This window comes from Schistocerca nitens, chromosome 11, assembly GCF_023898315.1.
Source record: "Schistocerca nitens isolate TAMUIC-IGC-003100 chromosome 11, iqSchNite1.1, whole genome shotgun sequence".
NCBI lineage: Eukaryota > Metazoa > Arthropoda > Insecta > Orthoptera > Acrididae > Schistocerca > Schistocerca nitens.
This window is the reverse complement of record NC_064624.1, coordinates 108,508,037-108,532,933: the sequence shown is the minus strand read 5'-3', so window position 1 is coordinate 108,532,933 and position 24,897 is coordinate 108,508,037. Positions and strand designations below refer to the sequence as shown.

The 24,897-nt window shown below is 39.5% G+C and overlaps 1 protein-coding gene across 1 annotated transcript in view; it reads left to right on the top strand.

The window, feature by feature from the left end:
- The window catches only part of LOC126213573 (phosphatidylinositol N-acetylglucosaminyltransferase subunit A), a 120,337-nt gene that overhangs the window by 11,760 nt on the left and 83,680 nt on the right, over positions 1 to 24,897 (top strand). Inside the window, exon 3 of the mRNA XM_049941419.1 lies at positions 8,422 to 8,601. Within this exon, the coding sequence (XP_049797376.1) occupies positions 8,422 to 8,601 (180 nt within the window). The remainder of the gene's footprint in view (positions 1 to 8,421; positions 8,602 to 24,897) is intronic.

The following is a 24,897-nucleotide window of genomic DNA, read 5'->3' as shown; positions in this document are numbered from 1 at the left end:
CCAGTCCTAAGCAAAGAAGATAAAGCAGAAATGTGGAAGGAGTATATAGAGGGTCTATACAAGGGTGAGGTACTTCAGGGCAATGTTACGGAAATGAGAGACGATTTAGATGAAATGGGAGATACGATACTGCTTGAAGAATTTGACAGAGCACTGAAAGACCTAGGTCAAAAAAAAAGGCCTCAGGAGTAGACAACATTCCATTAGAACTACTGATAGGCTTGGGAGAGCCAGCCATGACAAAACTATACCCTCTGATGAGCAAGATGTAAGAGACAGGTGAAATACCCTCAGGCTTCAGGGTGTCAACAGGTGTGAAAATTACCGAACTATCAGATTAATAAGTCATGGCAACAAAATACTAACACGAATTCTTTACAGACGAATGGAAAAACTAGTAGAAGCCGACCTCGGGGGAAGATCAGTTTGGATTCCATAGAAATGTTGGAACACGTGAGGCAATACTGAACCTACAACTAGTCTTACAAGATAGATTAAGGAAAGGCAAACCAAGCTATGTTTCTAGCATTTGTAGACTTACAGAAAGCTTTTGACAATGTTGGCTGGAATACTCACTTTCAAATTCTGAAGGTTGCAGGGGTAAAACGACAGGGAGCGAAAGGCTATTTACAATTTGTACAGAAACCAGACTGCAGTTATTTGCATCGAGGAGCATGAAAGGGAAGTAGTGTTTGAGAAGAGAGTAAGACAGTGTTGTAGCCTATCCCTGATGTTATTCAATCTGTATATTGAGCAAGCAGTAAAGGAAACAAAAGAAAAATTTTGAGTAGGAATTAAAATCTGTGGAGAAGAAATAAAAACTTTGAGGTTTGATGATGACATTGTAATTCTGTCAGACAGCAAAGGACGTGGAAGAGTAGCTGAACGGAATGGACAGTGTCTCGAAAGGAGGAGATAAGATGAACACCAACAAAAGCAAAATGAGGATAATGGAATGTAGCCGAATACAATCAGGTGATGCTGAGGGAATTAGATTAGGAAATGAGATACTTAAAGTAGTAAAGGAGTTTTGCTATTTGGGGAGCAAAATAACCGATACTGCTCGAATTAGAGAGGATATAAAATGTAGACTGGATATGACAAGGAAAGCATTTCTGAACAAGAGAAATTTCTTAACATAAAGTATAGATTTAAGTGTCAGGAAGTATTTTCTGAAAGTATATGTATGGAGTGTAGCCATGTATGGAAGTGAAACATGGACCATAATTTGTTTGGACAAGAAGAGAATAGAAACTTTCGAAATGTGTTGCTACAGAAGAATGCTGAAGATTAGATGGGTAGACCACATAATTAATGAGAAGGTATTGAATAGAATTGGGGAGAAGGAGTTTTGTGGCACAACCTGACAAGAAGAAGGGACAGGTTGGTAGGACATGTTCTGAGGCATCAGACTAGCATTGGAGGGCAGCATGCTTCCCCCATGAACCATGGACCTTGCCGTTGGTGGGGAGGCTTGCGTGCCTCAGCGATACAGATGGCCGTACCGTAGGTGCAACCACAACGGAGGGGTATCTGTTGAGAGGCCAGACAAACGTGGTTCCTGAAGAGGGGCAGCAGCCTTTTCAGTAGTTGCAGGGGCAACAGTCTGGATGATTGACTGATCTGGCCTTGTAACATTAACCAAAACGGCCTTGCTGTGCTGGTACTGCGAACGGCTGAAAGCAAGGGGAAACTACAGCCGTAATTTTTCCCGAGGACGTGCAGCTTTACTGTATGATTAAATGATGATGGCGTCCTCTTGGGTAAAATATTCCGGAGGTAAAATAGTCCCCCATTCGGATCTCCGGGCGGGGACTACTCAAGAGGACGTCGTTATCAGGAGAAAGAAAACTGGCATTCTACGGATCTGAGCGTGGAATGTCAGATCCCTTAAACGGGCAGGTAGGTTAGAAAATGGATAGGTTAAAGTTAGATATAGTGGGAATTACTGAAGTTCGGTGGCAGGAGGAACAAGACTTTTGGTCAGGTGATACAGGGTTATAAGTACAAAATCATTTAGGGGTAATGCAGGAGTAGGTTTAATAATGAATAAAAAAATAGGAGTGCGGGTTAGCTACTACAAACAGCATAGTGAACGCATTATTGTGGCCAAGATAGACACAAAGCCCATGCCTACTACAGCAGTACAAGTTTATATGCCAACTAGCTCTGCAGATGATGAAGAAATTGATGAAATGTACGACGAGATAAAAGAAATTATTCAGGTAGTGAAGGGAGACGAAAATTTAATAGTCATGGGTGACTGGAATTCGTCAGTAAGAAAAGGGAGAGAAGGAAACATAGTAGGTGAATATGGATTGGGGGCAAGAAATGAAAGAGGAAGCCGCCTTGTAGAATTTTGCACAGAGCACAACTTAATCATAGCTAACACTTGGTTCAAGAATCATAAAAGAAGGTTGTATACCTGGAAGAATCCTGGAGATACTAATAGGTATCAGATAGATTATATAATGGTAAGACAGAGATTTAGGAACCAGGTTTTAAATTGTAAGACATTTCCAGGGGCAGATGTGGATTCTGACCACAATCTATTGGTTATGAACTGCAGATTGAAACTGAAGAAACTGCAAAAAGGTGGGAATTTAAGGACATGGGACCTGGATAAACTGAAAGACCCAGAGGTTGTAGAGAGTTTCAGGGAGAGCATAAGGGAACAATTGACAGGAATGGGGGAAAGAAATACAGTAGAAGAACAATGGGTAGCTCTGAGGGATGAAGTAGTGAAGGCAGCAGAGGATCAAGTGGGTAAAAAGACGAGGGCTAATAGAAATCCTTGGGTAACAGAAGAAATATTGAATTTAATTGATGAAAGGAGAAAATATAAAAATGCAGTAAATGAAGCAGGCAAAAGGGAATACAAACGTCTCAAAAATGAGATAGACAGAAAGTGCAAAATGGCTAAGCAGGGATGGCTAGAGGACAAATGTAAGGATGTAGAGGCTTGTCTCACTAGGGGTAAGGTAGATACTGCCTACAGGAAAATTAAAGAGACCTTTAGAGAGAAGAGAACCACTTGTATGAATATCAAGAGCTCAGATGGCAACCCAGTTCTAAGCAAAGAAGGGAAGGCAGAAAGGTGGGAGGAGTATATAGAGGGTTTATACAAGGGCGATGTACTTGAGGACAATATTATGGAAATGGAAGAGGATGTAGATGAAGATGAAATGGGAGATAAGATACTGCGTGAAGAGTTTGACAGAGCACTGAAAGACCTGAGTCGAAACAAGGCCCCGGGAGTAGACAACATTCCATTAGAACTACTGATGGCCTTGGGAGAGCCAGTCATGACAAAACTCTACCATCTGGTGAGCAACATGTATGAGACAGGCGAAATACCCACAGACTTCAAGAAGAATATAATAATTCCAATACCAAAGAAAGCAGGTGTTGACAGATGTGAAAATTACCGAACTATCAGTTTAATACGTCACAGCTGCAAAATACTAACGCGAATTCTTTACAGACGAATGGAAAAACTGGTAGAAGCGGACCTCGGGGAAGATCAGTTTGGATTCCGTAGAAATGTTGGAACACGTGAGGCAATACTAACCTTCAGACTTACCTTAGAAGAAAGATTAAGAAAAGGCAAACCTACGTTTCTAGCATTTGTAGACTTAGAGAAAGCTTTTGACAATTTTGACTGGAATACTCTCTTTCAAATTCTAAAGGTGGCAGGGGTAAAATACAGGGAGCGAAAGGCTATTTACAATTTGTACAGAAACCAGATGGCAGTTATAAGAGTCGAGGGGCATGAAAGGGAAGCAGTGGTTGGGAAAGGAGTGAGACAGGGTTGTAGCCTCTCCCCGATGTTATTCAATCTGTATATTGAGCAAGCAGTAAAGGAAACAAAAGAAAAATTCGGAGTAGGTATTAAAATTCATGGAGAAGAAGTAAAAACTTTGAGGTTCGCCAATGACATTGTGATTCTGTCAGAGACGGCAAAGGACTTGGAAGAGCAGTTGAACGGAATGGACAGTGTCTTGAAAGGAGAATATAAGATGAACATCAACAAAAGCAAAACGAGGATAATGGAATGTTGTCAAATTAAATCGGGTGATGCTGAGTGGATTAGATTAGGAAATGAGACACTTACAGTAGTAAAGGAGTTTTGCTATTTAGGGAGTAAAATAACTGATGATGGTCGAAGTAGAGAGGATATAAAATGTAGACTGGCAATGGCAAGGAAATCGTTTCTGAAGAAGAGAAATTTGTTAACATCGAGTATAGATTTAAGTGTCAGGAAGTCGTTTCTGAAAGTATTTGTATGGAGTGTAGCCATGTATGGAAGTGAAACATGGACGATAACCAGTTTGGACAAGAAGAGAATAGAAGCTTTCGAAATGTGGTGCTACAGAAGAATGCTGAAGATAAGGTGGGTAGATCACGTAACTAATGAGGAGGTATTGAATAGGATTGGGGAGAAGAGAAGTTTGTGGCACAACTTGACTAGAAGAAGGGATCGGTTCGTAGGACATGTTTTGAGGCATCAAGGGATCACAAATTTAGCATTGGAGGGCAGCGTGGAGGGTAAAAATCGTAGAGGGAGACCAAGAGATGAATAAACTAAGCAGATTCAGAAGGATGTAGGTTGCAGTAGGTACTGGGAGATGAAGAAGCTTGCACAGGATAGAGTAGCATGGAGAGCTGCATCAAACCAGTCTCAGGACTGAAGACCACAACAACAACAACAACAACATGTTTCTGCTTCACTATCACATTGGGAACAGTGGACCCTAAGGATGTTTAGGAGTGTGGAAATCTCGTGTGCAGATGTATGACATATGTGACCAGGTTCAAAGTCTGCGTGTTCCGCGGAGCACACCATCCTGCTCTCTCACGATGTCTAATGACTACTGAGGTCACTGATATGGAGTACCTGGCAGTAGGTGGCAGCACAACGCACCTAATATGAAAAATTTGTTTTTGGGGGTGTCTGGATACTTTAGATCACATAGTGTCTAAGCCCATTTTTGTGGAGCACACGTGAGCCACACCAGTTTCCTAGTTTGATGTGTACTATTTTCTTCCATGTATAAGTCTTCTCATTCGGTATCTTATATATCTTGGATAACTGCATTAATTTTTTAAAAAAATCTATTTTTTACCGATATTTGCATCAGTAGATGCAACTTAAAAGTTGTGAAACTGGTTTTGTTGGTCTATAAGTGACCTGTGACTGAACAGAGCTACAGCGGACCATTGGACATTCCGTTCACTTTCATTTTAATAGTTTTATCTCCTTAATTAAAAAAAAAAAATTCACTGTATGAACTGTCAAGCAGCGATGTATACAGGGTGTTACAAAAAGGTACGGCCAAACTTTCAGGAAACATTCCTCACACACAAATAAAGAAAAGATGTTATGTGGACATGTGTCCGGAAATGCCTAATTTCCATGTTAGAGCTCATTTTAGTTTCGTCAGTATGTACTGTACTTCCTCAATTCACCGCCGTGGTTTCACACGGGATACTCTACCTGTGCTACTAGAACATGTGCCTTTACAAGCACGACACAACATTTAGTTCATGCACGATGGAGCTCCTGCACATTTCAGTCGAAGTGTTCGCACGCTTCTCAACAACAGATTCGGTGACCGACGGATTGGTAGAGGCGGATCAATTCCGTGGCCTCCGCGCTCTCCTGACCTCAACCCTCTCGACTTTTATTTATGGGGGCATTTGAAAGCTCTCGTCTACGCAACCCCGGTGCCAAATGTAGAGACTATTCGTGCTCGTATTGTGGACGGCTGTGATACAATACGCCATTCTCCAGGGCTGCATCAGCGCATCAGGGATTCCGTGCGACGGTGGGTGGATGCACGTATCCTCGCTAACGGAGGACATTTTGAACATTTCCTGTAACAAAGTGTTTGAAGTCACGCTGGTATGTTCTGCTGCTGTGTGTTTCCATTCCACGATTAATGTGATTTGAAGAGAAGTAATAAAATGAGCTCTAACATGGAAAGTAAGCGTTTCCGGACACATGTCCACATAACATATTTTCTTTCTTTGTGTGTGAGGAATGTTCCCTGAAAGTTTGGCCGTACCTTTTTGTAGCACACTGTATACAAAGTGAACAAGTATAGACATAGAACGTTTACTGCTACTCATGAATGTAAATTTGAGATCGGTAAGAGATCTGTGATGTGACTCGAAATCATGCCCCCAGTTATGCGATGGAAACGCTAAGTGGTTGATACTGATTAATATCGAAGTTATGAAAGCCTCCGCCCTGTCACTGACAGTAAAGAGGTCTGCGATGAAACAAATAGAACTTAACATACTTACTGTTAAGGATTCCCTATTGTCGACCTGTGGTGTGTATATCGCGGAATTCTGTGCAGTGAAGAGCAGTTCTGCTGCAGTGATGTGCTCACTGCTGCCAGGGATCGTGCACATGAAGTGTGCTTGCGTAGCTGAAAATTCTGGCTACACACAGGATGTAAAACGGCATCCACAAACTCCTAAGGTTGAAGCTACTTCGTACAATGCCAGCCGCAACTCGAGACTTCTGCTTGCTCGTAAGCCGGGAGCACTTTCTAATACCTCAGTCTCCACAAAGCAGCACAGGTTCCTATCACTACTCACTGAGGGGCGGATGATGCTGTTCCTACTGGTGAAATCGGCACTTAAAATCTAATGGCGAGTGACGTGGCCGAACAAAACGTAATAAGTTTTAAAAACAAGATGAAGGGATCAGAATGAGATTTTCACTCTGCAGCGGAGTGTGTGCTGATATGAAACTTCCGGGCAGATTAAAACTGTGTGCCGGACCGAGACTCGAACTCGGGACCTTTGCCTTTTGCGGGCAAGTGCTCTACCAGCTGAGCTACCCAAGCATAACTCACGCCCCGTCCTCACAGCTTTACTTCTGCTAGTACCTCGTCTCCTACCTTCCAAACTTTGCAGAAGCTCTCCTGCGAACCTTGCAGAACTAGCACTCCTGAAAGAAAGGATATTGCAGAGACGTGGCTTAGCCACAGCCTGGGGGATGTTTCCAGAATGGAGAGGAATGTGGAACAGTTAGGAAAGGTTCAGGATAAACATTTTTCACTCTTTAGTTTACACACTTTATTTAAACAAGATCCAAGATTTTTCAATTAAGGAACAATTCAGAGTTACACTTTTCTGTCATTTAAAGGCAACACACACACTCGGGGGGGGGGGGGGGGGGGGGAGAGAGAGAGAGAGAGAGAGAGAGAGAGAGAGAGAGAGAGAGAGAGAGAGAGAGAGAGAGAGAGAGAGAGAGAGAGAGAGGTGTGTGTGTGTGTGTGTGTGTGTGTGTGTCAACCCTTGAGAAAAAGTAGGATAAAAAAACATTTGGGAGACGCCATCCAAGGTACACCTTCAGGCATGGTTTCAATAATGGGCAATTGCTTTACGTAACTCTTTAATTCGATGAGCTGTGTGCCGAAGCGCCATCCCTCGGTTGTCGCAGGTCTGGCCATCCCTCCACCGTCAGACTGGCATTGTCTTCTACAAGGCATGACCCTCGGGCCGGCAAAACTAGAACACGCCGAGGCATGTGTTACTGACCGGTTCCGTAGCGGTAATTTAGTAGTAGTTTCGGTAAACGCACGGGAGAGAAATATAACTTTTGTGCGAAATAAAACAGAGCTTTTGTAAAACCACGGTCAGTATCGAAACGGCGAGCTACCGGGGGCTCGAAAGGCCACGGGCAGAAACTGAGGCCTGCAACTCCGTGCGGACGTATCGAACCGAAACCCCGGAGAGATGTTACGGAGAGCCGGAGTGACTAGAGGTGGTGGACAGATGTGAAGGTTCAAGGAAGCAGACCCCCGACTTAGGGCAACTCGGAGGGGGCAGCAACTTGCACAGTTTGTGGTTGGCGTTAGTGATACGCAACCATTACCTCGAAGGTGTTGGGTTCTACATATGATATGGCATTGTACTTTTCCTGCCGTATTGCAGTCAGATTAAAATCTGCAACGAAGGACAAAGGAAAAAAAATCTGAGAGAGCTTTTAAATGTTTTACAACAAACCATGACTCTCCATGTTCAGTAGTTTCTAAGTTATGGTTTGAAATTATGGGACATTATGAACATCCTATAGTTCATAATGATGTTCTACACCGTCTCATGGATGAGGGTTAGAGCACACTTTCAGTTTCTCCAGTAATTTCACTCACACCCCATTTTATTACATTATATCTTTCCCTTTCTGTCAACGGAAGTATTTAAAAGTACAGGAAACTAGAAATTTCTTGTACTTGAACTCGTTTCTGCTAGCCTTGCTCTATACATTTGTGGTGCTGGCAAGTAGACATTCTTCCTATGTCTCAAATTGTGTAATATTCATATTAATCTAGTGCATTTTCATGTTCACACTCTATAAAACTGTCCCGAAGCACACGGTAATTACTGTCTACGGTACCACAGGTTTTCTACCTCCCAGTGCGCGTCTTCTATAACCAGTGTGTGCTGCCGACGATGGTCGCCTCGCTGCCTCTTATACGCTACATCCTGCTGCGTGAGAGAATTTCCGTCGTTCACGGCCACTCTGCATTCTCGACGCTCGCTCACGAGGCCATGATCATTGGCAGGCTACTCGGCATAAAGGTCAGTATTTCATATTCGAATACATTAGGCAGTGGTTTCCGCAAATTAAGTAAAACTTGTGGTGAAAACAGTAAATTAGTTTTGGGAACTGTAGTGCAACTTACCAATTTGTTTACCCACCATCTTTTGAAATGGAGATCTTTTATCGATGTGCAGTGAATTAAGATGTATATTAAATGGAATAAGGAGGCACCATCTTCTGGGATAAGATAGTCACGCCTTACAATCTCCGGGCTGGGACTACTCGGGGATGTTATCAGGAAAGAGACGACTGGCCTTCTACAGGTTGGAACATGGACTTTCAGAGCCTGTAGTAAGGCAGGTAGGCGAGACAACTTGGAAAGATAGGAGGATAGTTTGAAATTAGGTATAGTGGGAATTAGTAAAGTTCAGTGGCAGTAAGAATAGACTTTCTGGTCAAGTGAGTACAGGGTGGTGGACACCAAATCGAATAGGGATAATGCAGTAAAACACTAATAATGAATAAGAAAATAGGAATGTATATAAGCTATTATGAACAGTATAGTGAATGCATTGTTGTGGCCATGATACACAAATATTTTATACAGTGTAGGCAACTTTGAATCCCATGATTAGAGATTTTTAAACTGCAAAACATTTTCAGGGATAGATATGGAGTCGGACTGTAGTTTATTAATCATGAACTGAAGACTAAAACTGAAGAAATTGCAAGAAGATACACTTCAAGTGATTGGGACAGGATTAATAGAAAGAATAAAAAGTTAATTTAATTCGTGAATGAGATTTTCACTCTGTAGTGGAGTGTGCGCTGATATGAAACTTCCTCGCAGATTAAAACTGTGTGCCGGACCGAGACTCGAACTCGGGACCTTTGCCTTCTGTGGGCAAGTGCTGTACCGACTGAGCTACCTGAGCACAACCCGCAACCTGTCCTCACAGCTTTACTTCTGCCAGTACATTTTAATTTAATTCTTGTTTATTGTTCCCTCTCAGATTACATGTTTCACCATTCTGGATCATCTTCAGATCTGAGTAGTTGTTGGCAAATTGTCTCATCTACTCAGAGCTACATATCAGAGTAATGATGCAACTACTTAGATCTGAAAGTGATTCTTGGTGATCAAAACATGTAATCTAATTAAAAATGTGCAACTGGGAGAGAACAATAAATGAGAATTGCCTTAATTATCTAAACCATTGCTGAATCTTTCTAGGTGATTATGTTGACTATAGTGAACCAAAACTTGTTGAAAGTTTCAGAGGGAGAATTGGGCAGTGACTAGCTCAAACAGGGGAAGGAATACAACAGAAGACAAATAGATAACTTTGTTAGATGAAATAGCAACTAGGAATCCACCCATAGGTAAAACTTACATTTTCAATTTTACAAAGGAAGAAAATAAAAATGCAGCAAATGAAAGGGACAAAAGAAATACAGATGTTAAAACATACTAATTGACGAAGAGTACAAAATGGCAAAGCATAAATGGCTACAGACGAAATGTAAAGCTGGAGAAGCACAGATGACAAAGGGAAAGATAGATGTTGTCTCTAGGAAAATTAAAGACTTTAAGAAAAAGACAAACAGCTGTATAAATGTTAAGAGCTGAGATGGCAAGCCAGAACAGAGCAATGGATGTGTGGCTGTAAGAGGAATCAGTATATAGGGTGTAACAGGGTGATATTTTAAAAAATTTGTGAGATTGTAGACAATGAAATTTTGAAAACAGTGTTAAGACCCCTGTAGCTAGAAATGGGAAATCATTTCTACAGTACTATGCACTTTCTATTCATTTGGTAGCCTAAATGAAACATGAGAATACTGCAGTTTGGAAAACATTTATTGACAGTAGAGTACAATCAGATACTGTAAAGCTAATCTGTGACCTCGTAATTTTAGAGTAAGTCTTCAATGTGATGACCATCAACTTTATTACGTAATGTGCAACGATGAACTGTGTTTTGTGTGATTCCCTGTATTGTGCTGTGTTCCCCTCTGCCAGTATCAAACATTGTAAAGATGCACCATGTAAGTGCAGGTACTGTTCCTACCGGTGTTGAGTGCAAGAGGAACTTGATGTAACCCCCAGAGGAAAACTCCAGAGGTGAGGGCAGGGGAGTGCACAAACCAAGGGACTGCACCTGTCCAGCTACCCTCTGCCTGAAGTTGTCTGGGAGATACACATTGTCCCGACAATCAAACTGAGCTGGAGTACAGTCATTCCGAAACTGCAGACTAGTGCACAGTAGCGAGGAAGTGTCCTCCAGAAGTTTAGGTGAGGTGTTCTCCAGTAAGTTCAGATGCAGTGCACGTTCAAAGGTTCTTGTAAGATATGTCGTCCAATAAGGTGGTCTCCAAAAATTCCAAGCCAAATGTTCAATGACAATTTGACGTGGTACTTTATGTGCATGTAATGTGTGCATTCTCGACAGCCTATTGGGAGCTGTAGAATCGTTTTCACATTTCTGGCTATAGGTTCCTTATATTGAATGCTCAAGATGTGATCCTGTGCAGTCTTTCAAATTTTTAGAGTGCGTCTCTGGTACACCATGTATAGAAGTGGTACAAACTTAAAAAGTATTGTGGAAAGGGAAAAGGAGTAGACAGTTATACAGTAGATACGATACCACGAGTAGTGATAGACTCGAGTTAAAATGAGGCACCTGAAGTAGATGACATTTCATGAGAATTATTGGGATTGTTAGGAGAACCTGCCATGACAAATTTGATATTCGAGGTCTACAAAACAGATGAAATACCACTAGACTTACAGAACAACACGATAACCCTATTTCCAAAGAAAGCAGGTTCTGGCAGGTGTGTATATTACCAAGCAATCAGTTTAATAAGTCACGGTTGCAAAATCTGGCACATATTACTTTAGTGGACTGGAAGGAAAACCTGTGCTTAAAGTGTTTGTAGATTTACAGAAAGCTTTTGATAATGTTGACTGTAATACACTCCTTGGAATTCTGATGTTAAAGGGACAAAATACAGGGAGGAAAAGTTTATATACAACCAGACTAAATTCATAGGACTCAAAGGACATGGAAAGGGAAGCAGTGGTTGAGATGGGAGTGAGATGGTACTGTAGCCTCTGCCTGATATTATTCAATCTATGCCTTGAGCAAGCAGTAAAGGGACTCTGGAGAAATATTACAGAGAGAGGGGAAATTAATACTTTGAAGTTTGCCAGTGACACTGTAACTGTCAGAAATAGTAGAAAACATAGAACAGTTGAATGTGATGGATAGTGTCTTGAAAAGAGACTACATAATGATCAGCAACAAAAAATACAATGAGCATAAAGGAATGTAGATGAATTAAATCAGGCGACACTGAAGGAATTCAATTAGGAAATGAAACACTGAAAGTGGTAAGAATTTTGATTTTTGTGAAATAGACAGGATACGTAATGCAGCCTGACAATAGCAATTGAAAGATGTGCCTGAAAAAGAGAAATAGTATACATGTAATACAAATTTAAATTTCTAAATGCAACAAAATGTATAAATAAATAGTTTTATCATAAGAAATCATTTCACACTTTCATTGCCATGTATTCTGCATGCAAAGTCACCAAATCAAATATGTTACGGAAAAAAAAGTAAAAGGCCTTTAAACCTGGAAACACAGGGATACTTATGTGAGATGTTAAAGCCCACTTTAAAATATTAAGTTGTGACACGCTGGAACATAGTTTCCAGCAGTCTGAAACCAAAGTGTGTGTTGTGGTGTAAGATGTGTGAGTACACACCATGTAGATGGTACAAAACAGCAGTCAGCTATCATAAAAGTAAAAACGCATCCACAATATATGCCAAAGCACGATGCTCATGTGGCCGAAATGGTGGCAGAATTAAAATTTGATAAAATGTCAGGGGTGCAAACAGAGCGTAAGCTTTGACGTACAACGGTGTTAATATGTAGAGTTCATATTGTGTAGTTTGTAAAATGTGTGCTGACAATGGACAGTGGACAAATGTGATCAATATGTCTGTAATAATATAAAGGGAATAAAAAATTAAAACCATGAATGTAAATTGAATGTAGTAACACATAAATGCATAAGTACATGTAGGTGTAATTGTAACAGGCGGTAAAACTGAACTGACTTGCCTAGTAACGGGAAACACCGTGCTTAAAAGAGTGTAACAGGGTCAAGAACCCTAAATGTAAATTAAAAGTAGATCTCCACATATGTAAAGCACACACATAGGCACCAACAGAATGTCATACTCGGCATGTGACGTGCTAATGTGAATGTTTTAATTCAGAGTGATAGCTACATACATAAGTACACATACATCTAATCACATTTGAAACATTATACGGTAAAAATGAAGTAACCTATGTAGCCACAGTAAACACGGTTTATAAAATAAGTTTTAACACTCGAGTGCCTACACAGTCTTACATGAGTGTGGTACCATGTAAGTGACGCACTAATGTGAACATACTGAGGAAGGATAAAATGGATACTAATTAGTAACAAGTGTAGCATGGTCTAGAATACTTCCCAAGACAAACAGTGCACAAATGCCAACTTATCCTAAGAGGCAATCATACAAGATGTCCTGAAATCTATTTTTCAGGTCAGTCTGTTCATTAAAGATATTCTGGCTGTTCTCTAAACACACTATGAATTTCAGTCTGTTATAAATAATCACACTGTTTTCCTTTTCTGCTTCTAAAAAAGAATTTTTGTGGAGAATCTTATGTCATTCAACTTATGTTTGGTTGTCTGAATATGGTTCCCAAATGAAGATCTGCAACTGTCACTGGTGTTAATTCATTGTCTAAATCCAATGGTAAATGTTTTACACATTTGTCCTATATAAAACTTCTTGGATTATCTGTAGTTTCTAAAATCAAACCCTGAAAGTGTGTATTGTTTCCTATGTTGGATGTTGTGTCATATAGTCTTAGTATGAAAGCCGATACGTGGTATCCCGGAACAGTCTAGCTGTTCTATCACACAGATCCTGTATAGGGTACAGACAAGTATTTAATTTTAACCTCTTCTTATTTGAGCAATATAATCTCACCAGTAGTACCGGGTGATCAAAAAGTCAGTATGAAAACAGAATAAATCATGGAATAATGTAAATAGAGAGGTACAAATTGACACACATGCTTGGAATGACATGGGGTTTTATTAGAACCAAAAAATACAATGTTCAAAAAATGTCTGACAGATGGTGCTTCATCTGATCAGAATAGCAATAATTAGCATAACAAAGTAAGACGAAGCAAAGATGATGATGTTTACAGGAAATGCTCAATATGTCCACCATCATTCCTCGACAATAGCTGTAGTCGAGGAATAATGTTGTGAACAGCACTGTAAAGCATGCCCGGAGTTACGGTGAGGCATTGGCATCGGATATTGTCTTTCAGCATCCCTAGAGAGGTCGGTCGATCACGATACACTTGTGACTTCAGGTAACCCCGAAGCCAATAATCGCACGGGCTGAGGTCTGGGGACCTGGGAGGCCAAGCGTGACGAAAATAGCGGCTGAGCACACGATCATCACCAAACGACGCGCGCATGAGATCTTTCACGCGCCATGTATCAGACATTTTGTGAACTTTGTTTTCCTTTGTTCTAATAAACCCCATGTCATTCCAAGCATGTGTGTAAATTTTTACCTCTCTGTCTACATTATTCCGTGGTTTATTAAGTTTTCAAATTTATATTGACTTTTTGGTCACCCTGTATTTTACTTATGTAATTTTGCAGCAAACATTTTATTAGCCGTGTGTGTTGTGAAGCCATTGTTCTCTGCTACTTGTCTAATGATACAAAGTTTTGTCTGTTTTGTTCTGCTCGAGGCGAAGAACGAATAATGTGTGTTCCATGGAATGAAAACACATTTTCTTAAGATTCATGGATAGCAAGAATTATTGTGGGTTAAGGTATCATTATAGGTGAACTTACGGTAAATGCTATATCTGTGAACACCATTATCATTCTTAAGTCATGTGTAGGAAATTAATGGCATGTTAACTTTGTAACTCTGTAGTGAAGGTAATGTTAGTATGCATGCTATTCAGTTGCACTAACATAATATCATTGAGTGATCATCTGATCAATGGTAATGTCATTCATGCACTTTTATACTCTTCAGTTTTACTAGCTGTAATGGGAAATTTCTCTAAGAACTGACTTTTGATATAATTGCAAAAATGTTGCAATGACGTCCAGTTGCAAATTTTATTAAATTTAAGGTAGGTATAGGACTGTATCAGATCTAAACTAATGTTCTCGTATTTGCTTTCTTGTTTTTCAGTATATTCTCTTCTATGATTTTAAGTGTCTTGACTTAGAATAGTAAATAAGTTCACTGTGTCAAAAGACACACACTTAATTTCCATTGGTTCTTGACCCTGTTACACTGTTGTTTTGAAGGTGTTGATTTCCATGACTAGACAAGTCACTTCAGTTTTACTTTATGATTTGTTTGTTACAAGTGGGTGTGTATGTACTTAGCTACTTTTAATGTACATTCATGTTTTTAGTTGCTTATTCCTTTTACATTACTAAATATACAATATTCACATTTGTCCATTGCGAATACACATTTTACAAACATTGTAGTACTGACTGTACATACTAATGTCTTTGTACTCTCAAGTTCGCATTCTCTGTGTGTTTATATCCCACAATTGTAATGCACCCATCACATTGATAACAAGAGTGTAGCACCTTGGTGTACATTGTGGATGTGTTATTACTTGTAAGCTAGTTGATTGTTATTGTATCAGCTGCAAGGTGTGTGAAATGGCGGGCAGCCTTATACAATGACACACACATTGTTACACTCTGCTGGAACTACGTTCTAGCATGTTACAAGTTTATGCTGTAGAATTGGCTTCAACATACTGCGTAAGTACCCTTTTGTTTTCAGCTCTAAAGGTCTTTTGCTTTATTTTTAATTCTGGCATATTGAATTTTGTGGCTGTTTTCAGAATTCTTGACAATGACAGTGTTGAAATTCCAATGGCAATTCATAAAATATATGGCTTAATGAGATAAAAAGTTCAAAATATGGCTATGTGGTTTATTACTTACTAAATCATCCTCTAGCACATGTCATGCAAAAGTTTGCATGTACGTGTGATTGGCAAATGAACCCCAATTGACGTGTGTATGGACTGCTAACTGCAGAAAAGGAATAAGCTCACTTTAAAAAATTTTGCAGGGGTGACAGAACAACCGCTTTGCACCAGAATTCTAAAGCAAAATTATTCTATGGTTTTATGAAAATATGTAGTTGTAGATTGCTTTAGATTATGTAATTTTTATCCAAATTTGTGTTACTGGTAACATTCCCCCCCACCCAACTGGACATGTTCCCTTTGTGCAGGAAACTATGTGGAATATAAATTGAAAGTCTTATATTTTTAGGATACAGATTTATTCTATTTGTTTTTTACAAACTGAATACTTTTAAACATTATTACAAAAAGAAATTCATGGCTTGCACATTATCTTCAGCTGGACATCCCTTTGTCATCGGATATGTTAAAAATTTCATTCCAAAATTGTCTTTTCTTCTTGAATGTAGATTAAATTGTTTTTAATATAATCATAAAAATAGATGTTTGTGTAGTGAGGCTTTTTAAGCATATTCCATGGGAAGTTGTAGATTCATCTGATAATTCCTTAAATGAAAGTTATCAGTTTGCAGTCCATTGATGTTTCTTACATTGAGCTACTTGTGGTATATCTTTGGTGATACTAAGTTCCTGATAGGGCAAAAAAATCTTTTGCTCCTTTGGAACACATTTTCTATAAAAATTATAAGGCAAGATTTTTTGTAGAATTTTGACCACTAAGTGTTATAATCTGTAAAATCCTCTACTTTCATGAGAACAACACTAAATGAGTGTTTCTTCTGTGAAGAATTGCATATGAGGTCTGTCACTTTACTAACAGTGTTGTATTGTTACTGTTTTCTCAGTTTTGTCCTGATGATGCCTATAGGAAATATTGTTCACAGTGGAAAGGGAACACATCCAGGCCATGTTCCCTTTCCCAGTAACTGGTGAATTATACCTGTTGTTAGTGGTGTTTCATTGTCTGTACACAAGTTTAGTATATGCAGCAAATCGTGCCCCTATCGAGCTGTACTTCTGTGATGCAATAAAACAAATTTTAAAAATTTAGGATGTTCCCTTTCTCCGGTTAGTGAGTTGTAAGTCTTGTCTTGTCATAAAGTGTAAGAGCAAACCACATAGACAACAAATATCATTATATATATATTACCATTATGTCTTGTAGTAATACAATTAAACCAGTCTGCCACAGTACTCATAAATATAGCCAAACAAGAAATAACAGTGTGATTATCCTGGAACAACTCAGCGACTGTTGTTCCAATTAGTGGAAGACATACTGATATATATGTGTGAGTAATACAGGTGGTCTTCTGTGTGCTAGTGCATATTAAGGGTATGAAACAGGTTGTTTATTCAGTCTATCACTCAATATATACTTACAACAAACTAGTACAGTGGTATAACATACATGTACATTGCCATTACTAAAACACGAGGCTTCTGAACAAAGTAGTATTCTCTGAAAATATTTGTCTGGAGTTCAGCCGTGAACAGCAATAAAATGTGGACAATAGAAGCTTTCAGAATGTGGTGCTGCAGAAGATTAGTTGGGTAGGTCATATAACTACTGAAAAGATACTAAATTTACTTGGGATCAAAAGAGGTTCATTGCCTTAGTTGACCAAAAGGAAGGTTTGGTTGATGAGACACATCTTGAAACATCAAAGAACTGTCTATACAGTAATCGAGGGAAGTGGCGGGGGAGAAAGAGCAAGGTTTGACTACATTAAGCAGGTTAAAAAGTGGAAGGTTTCAAATGTTATCCAGAGATGATGAGGCTTGCACAGGGTAGACTTATTGTGGAGAGCTGCATCAGACCATTTTTGGAGTTAAAGGATTGCAACCAGCCAGTGTAGTGTAATCCTGTAAAACACAGAGTAGAAACTGTTGGATAAACAGAAATCTGAAGTCAACTAGTATGAGATGGAGTAGAGGAGCATGAAAGGGAAGCAGCGGTTGGGAAGGGAGTGAGACAAGGTTGTAGCCAGTCCCCGATGTTATTCAATCTGTATATTGAGCAAGCAGTAAAGGAAACAATAGAAAAATTCGGAGTAGGTATTAAAGTCCATGGAGAAGAAATAAAAACTTTGAGGTTCGCCGACGACATTGTAATTCTGTCAGAGACAGCAAAGGACTTGGAAGAGCAGGTGAACGGAATGGACAGTGTCTTGAAAGGAGGATATAAGATGAACATCAACAAAAGCAAAACGAGGATAATGGAATGTAGCCGAATACAATCAGGTGATGCTGAGGGAATTAGATTAGGAAATGAGATACTTAAAGTAGTAAAGAAGTTCTGCTATTTGGGGAGCAAAATAACTGATACTGCTCGAATTAGAGAGGATATAATATGTAGACTGGATGTGACAAGGAAAGCATTTCTGAAGAAGAGAAATTTCTTAACATAAAGTATAGATTTAAGTGTCAGGAAGTATTTTCTGAAACTATTTGTATGGAGTGTAGCCATGTATGGAAGTGAAACATGGACGATAACCAGTTTGGACAAGAAGAGAATAGAAGCTTTCGAAATGTGGTGCTACAGAAGAATGCTGAAGATTAGATGGGTAGATCACATAACTAATGAGGAGGTATTGAATAGAATTGGGGAGAAGAGGAGTTTGTGGCACAACTTGACAAGAAGAAGGGATCGGTTCGTAGGACATGTTTTGAGGCATCAAGGGATCACAAATTTAGCATTGGAGGGCAGCGTGGTGGGTAAGAGTCGTAGAGGGAGACCAAGAGATGAATACACCAAGCAGATTCAGAAGGATGTAGGTTGCAGTAAGTACTGGGAGATGAAGAAGCTTGCACAGGATAGAGTAGCATGGAGAGCTGCATCAAACCAGTCTCAGGACTGAAGACAACAACAACAACAACAACAGTATGAGATGGGGAGGAGGGGGGGGAGGGGCAGTGAAGCTGTCACAAACATGGTGACCATCTTGGATGCAACTCATAATTTTCAAATGGAAACGCATCACGTGATGTGCCAGAGAACTGTGTGGGAAAAACAGTGGTGCCCTTCATTTGAGCGTAGCTTTACTCGACATGTGCCATCCGATCTCTACTTCTGTTACCTTTTTATATATTGGGAAGTGCTGCATCAAATGTGTGTTTTGAGTGATTTACCCCGTTCCCCCCCTCCCCGTTTTTCCCTCTAAACCCTTAGCAGAATTGGTTTTATATTGTCTATCTCGTGTCAAACATCTGTCTTTGTATATACTGAACATAATTTTATATATCTTAAAATGAAATTCGACTTGAGCCAGTGCCCAGTACAATATAATGAAACAGTCTGTTCTTAACACATTCAGTACACAGTCCACCCCCACAGGAAGAGTGAGAAATTGAAATAAAATAAGACTTTTAATTTTACAAAATTGTTAAGGCTTTCGTGGCCACTTGTTGACAAACTGCCTATTGGCTTCTGTCTCGGGTTCTTCGGCCGACGTTCATCTAATGATTTTTCTGACGTTTCGCCAGCACGAGTGGCTGGCATTGTCAAAGCTTCACCCTCCATTGCCGGTGGTGAACTGGAGGCGAGCTCGCGGCCGCAGACTATATGTACCTGGTGCGCCAACGTCTGAGGGCTTCTCCACGGTCATTTCCGGTGCGGTTCTCCTCTTGCTACCTGCGACGGTCGTTCGCTGCAGTACGGGAAGCCAAGATCCGTCTACCTTAAGGCTTTCCTCTTTCTTGTAGAAATAAAAAAAAAAACACGTGAACAGTTTCAACAAGAAAGAGAAAAGCCTTAAGGTAAACGGATCCTGGCTTCCCGTACTGCAGCGAACGACCGTCGCAGGTAGCAAGAGGAGAACCGCACCGGAAATGACCGCGGAGAAGCCCTCTGACGTTGGCGCGCCAGGTACATATAGTCTGCGGCCGCGAGCTCGCCTCCAGTTCACCACCGGCAATGGAGGGTGAAGCTTTGACAATGCCAGCCACTCGTGCTGGCGAAACGTCAGAAAAATCATTAGATGAACGTCGGCCGAAGAACCCGAGACAGAAGCCAATAGGCAGTTTGCCACTTTTAATTTTAGTTTACATGACTATTTATTCAAAACAGGCTCCTTGTTAGATAACGCACAACTATAAGTGATGGATAAATTGCGATAAACAATCCTGACACTCGAAACTTTTTCTGCAGTACCACAGTTGTTGCCTTTGGTATATCTGAAATTGGTCAAAGCGCTTGATTTTTGGTTTGAAAATTCATCAGAAGCCACACGGAGGCAAATCAAATGACTAAGCAGGGTATTCGAGCACCACAACAAATTTCTTGTGCAGCAAACACAATGTCCCTTAAACCTGGTCTTCAGATTGGACCCCAACAATTCTCATCACAATTTAAACCACTCGAGTAGTAATTTGCATTCACCATTTGACCTTCTCGAACAAATTCTGTATGGATAATTCGTTTTGACTCGAAGAAAACAGAGTGCACCATCTCGGCACAGGTCTTCTGCGAGTGAGCTTTTTTCGGCCCTGGAGATTCTGGACGTTTCCATCTGTAGCTTTGGCACTTAGTAAGTGGCTTGTAGTCAAAACACTATGTTACATCACCTGTTCTGAAGCAAGGTGTGAAGTCCGACTCCCTAGCGGCCAACCTTTTCATTTCTCTCCAGTGTTTCACCCTGCAAACATATAATCGTCGCCGAGCGAGAGGGGGAAAAGTGACAACAGATATTCTTCTTGCCCAAATTCTCAGTCAGAATGCAATGCACAACTGTTTTGGAAATTCCAGTGAGTTCCTTAATTAACCTGGTAGATACACAACAATCATTTTGAAGGAGGTCAGGCACTTTTTGAACATTTCTTTGACTCACTGTTGATCCTGGATGTAGATATTCTTCAGCATTCTGAAATCATTTGTGCCACTTAAAAACATTCTTATGACTCACTGATGCACTAACATAGATAGTTTGCGTCATTTCAAAATTGTCTGTGGCACGTTTATCCAATTTAAAACAAAATTTTATGTCCACACATCGCTTCATTGCTCCTTCAATTACCAAAGTTCAAATTGTGCTGTTAAAGATACAGTTATTATGAGAAGTCTGTGATGCCAGCACTGTTAAATTTAAAATGGAAGGTAATCAAAATACCACACTACTTAATCCATGCTTCCATTCACAACATCTTTAGTAGTTACGCAAATATAAAACCCGTCACCTTTCTTGTGGGACTGAGTCTGTATATGAATATAATTAATAGACAGCTTTTTTCTGGATTACTTTCTATTCAGGATGAAATTACATGCACTATTATCTAAAGTTAGCAATAATGGAAATTCATAGATGGAACAATACGTAAAATAAGGAAAAGACGACCATTCACACATTGAGACTGATGGGTGGAGTGTGCAGTGTTCACTAGCTTCAAAGTTCTGGCCCTTTCTCTAGTAGAAAGTACACACATTCACATACTCATACAGACATCCAAATGCACACTGCCAGTGTACTTGGCGTCTCCTGTTTTATGTATTACATAAAGTTATTTATACATATGTCTAAAATGTATTACACACTTGAGCTACTTTGAAATTATTGAATGTGCGCCAACTTATATAACAGTGTCACATAAATTTACTGCTTTCTAAATTGGCTTAGGCTTACTATCACGCATGAAATGTAATAATATCTACTGAAGCATGTGTATGCCAGTTTTGTTATGCAAGTAATGCTTATGCCATAACCATTGTTTTGTATTGTTCTACATGAAAACAAACAAGTCTCATGTGTACCGTCATATGTACCTTATACTTAGAATGCTTGTGTGTCAACAAAAGTAATGTATTTTAGTAAACCACCAGGAATATTATATATGTAACTAGTATTACCAATGTAAGCCAAATAGCCGTGCAATATGAGAACCATGGAGTTGCATGAACACAACATCCATAAGTGCCTTATAACCTTATAGTTCACAGTATTATTTTTTTTTTTTTGTACAAGCAATGTTATGTAAGAAGTGGGAAGTACCCCAGCATGCATTATTTTTTGTGATTGTTTTGCTTGTTCAATTTGTGTGCAAGTTTTGTTGTGGGGTGGTGTTTGTGCAGCTGTGGTGTTCACGTTTATGACATTTGTTACAGTGTTTGCACATGTAAAGCAGTGTATATGATTTACTGCCATGTTTTTATCAGCATCAAAACTTTTGCATTTTAATATAGAATGCCAAACTTTTGTCAACTAATTTAGAACTAATAAGTTACTGTGATAGTGTATGATCAAAGCATATGACCTGTGCATGTGTTTCCTGGTCAGTTACTTCTGTTGTCATGTATATATACAGTGTACATGAGTAGTGATTTAATGCGAGTCATGTGAAAGTTGTTAATAACAAAATTATGTATAATTTGCCCCATTTTCAGTATGTAAATAGGCTCACTCTCATAATTTTAAACACATTCATACATAGAACCAATGTACAGATGTGAATACGATGACATGTACTAGAGCACAATGTAACTAATGTGTCATTTTTAGCAATTTATAACATAACTGCCATATTCATGGCAAGCTGTGCATATTCTGTGTGTGTGTGTGTGTGTGTGTGTGTGTGTGTGTGTGTCACTTTTTTCTTTTTCTTTAAAAAAAATGCTCCTTGGGAAAATTTTATTTTTAGCATATTCTGACTACTCGGAATTGTGAACTGTTTTATTGATATAAAGTATCTGCTTAAAAGCAGGGTCTTGTGCCACTTGTTAATTGTCTACATTTTGATAATACAAAGAGAAATAAAATAAACAAAAACAAGTGGTATACATTAATGTTTATCTTCACTTCCTTTTTTGGTTACCATCAAAGCCAGACATCTTTGGTATCAATATTAGTTATGATGGCCATTGGTATAGTTTCATGAGAGGCAATAAAAGAGGCTGTGTACTTCTGTATACGAGCAGCAGTGAAGTTTATAATCGTATTTGTTACAAATATATGGCCATTTCTTGCAAGTATGTTGCAATTCCCGAGGTTGTAGCTACAGTTGGACCTGAGCACATAGCTGGTTTTTTTTCTTTTTATTTATTTATTTATTTTAGAACACACAGCCAATTTTGTATCCACATTGATGGGAGAACATTACAATATTCCTTCATCTGTTGCTTCAGAACATATCATCTGGCCAGCTCTCTTGCTGCATAGAACCAGCAACTGATACACCCCCTTTGGTTCCTATTATACCACAGCACTGCTGCACACTACATGTGAGTATGCAGCAGTCACCAGTGTAGACTTTCACCAGCTCCTGCAAAAATGCATACTATTAAGGAATATTTGTCCTATTTTAAAGTCAGTTCAATGTAGATAACAAATGGATTCAAGCATATCTGGTAAGTTTAAAACAGTTAAAGTTACGATCAGACGAAACGACAATCATCTGCCAATAATTGTGGATGCTTTGCTTTCTCTGGGAGATGGTTCATTGGAACTACAACATATGAAATATTAGTTCACTTAGTTACATGAATGATAAAAATACTTACTTAAATTGATACACTCCTTTGACATGGGAGTGCTAGATATTTTATAATTGTCATTGACTATCAAAGCATCACAAGATGTATGAGACAGGTGAAATACCCTCAGACTTCAAGAAGAATATAATAATTCCAATCCCAAAGAAAGCAGGTGTTGACAGATGTGAAAATTATCGAACTATCAGTTTAATAAGTCACAGCTGGAAAATACTAACGCGAATTCTTTACAGACAAATGGAAAAACTGATAGAAGCCGACCTTGGGGAAGATCAATTTGGATTCCGTAGAAATGTTGGAACACATGAAGCAATACTGACCCTGCGACTTATCTTAGAAGAAAGATTAAGGAAAGGCAAACCTACGTTTCTAGCATTTGTAGACTTAGAGAAAGCTTTTGACAATGTTGACTGGAATACTCTCTTTCAAATTCTGAAGGTGGCAGGGGAAAAATACAGGGACCGAAAGGCTATTTACAATTTGTACAGAAACCAGATGGCAGGTATAAGAGTCGAGGGGCATGAAAGGGAAGCAGTGGTTGGGAAGGGAGTAAGACAGGGTTGTAGCCTCTCCCCGATGTTATTCAATCTGTATATTGAGCAAGCAGTAAAGGAAACAAAAGAAAAATTCGGAGTAGGTATTAAAATCCATAGAGAAGATATAAAAACTTTGAGGTTCGCCGATGACATTGTAATTCTGTCAGAGACAGCAAAGTACTTGTAAGAGCAGTTGAACGGAATGGACAGTGTCTTGAAAGGAGGATATAAGATGAACATCAACAAAAGCAAAACGAGGATAATGGAATGTAGACGAATTAAGTTGGGTGATGCTGAGGAAATTAGATTAGGAAATGAGATGCTTAAAGTAGTAAATGAGTTTTGCTATTTTGGGAGCAAAATAGCTGATGATGGTCGAAGTAGAGAGGATATAAAATGTAGACTTGCAATGGCAAGGAAAGCATTCCTGAAGAAGAGAAATTTGTTAACATCGAGTATAGATTTAAATGTCAGGAAGTCGTTTCTGAAAGTATTTGTATGGAGTGTAGCCATGTATGGAGGTGAAACGTGGACGATAAATAGTTTGGACAACAAGAGAATAGAAGCTTTAGAAATGTGGTGGTACAGAAGAATGCTGAAGATTAGATGGGTAGATCACATAACTAATGAGGAGGTATTGAACTGGGGAGAAGAGGAGCTTGTGGCACAACTTGACTAGAAGAAGGGATCGGTTGGTAGGACATGTTCTGAGGCATCAAAGGATCACCAATTTAGTATTGAGGGCAGCGTGGAGGGTAAAAAAGAAGCTTGCACAGGATAGAGTAGCATGGAGAGCTGCCTCAAACCAGTCTGAGGACTGAAGACCACAACAACAAGATCAAAGCATCACTTGGTGCCTACAACTACACCACCTCTTCTCTTGAAGTATAGTGTTCAACATCTGAGAACTGAATAACTGCTTAGGCCTACTTGATCATGTTGTTTTCTTCAGCTGTCACGAACTGGGCAAAGCACATCCTCACTCAGCTCTATATTGACCTCTGCACGAGAGCACTGCCATGCTGAAAGAGGGCATGTCTTTTTCACCCGCTCCCGCTTGTCGTTATGGACTGCAGTGATACATCACTATTGTTGGTGGCATTGATGTGCATTGCTGACTATAGTGTGGCACCACTATCTTTGGACAGTACCACAGCAGATGTTCATAAAAAGCT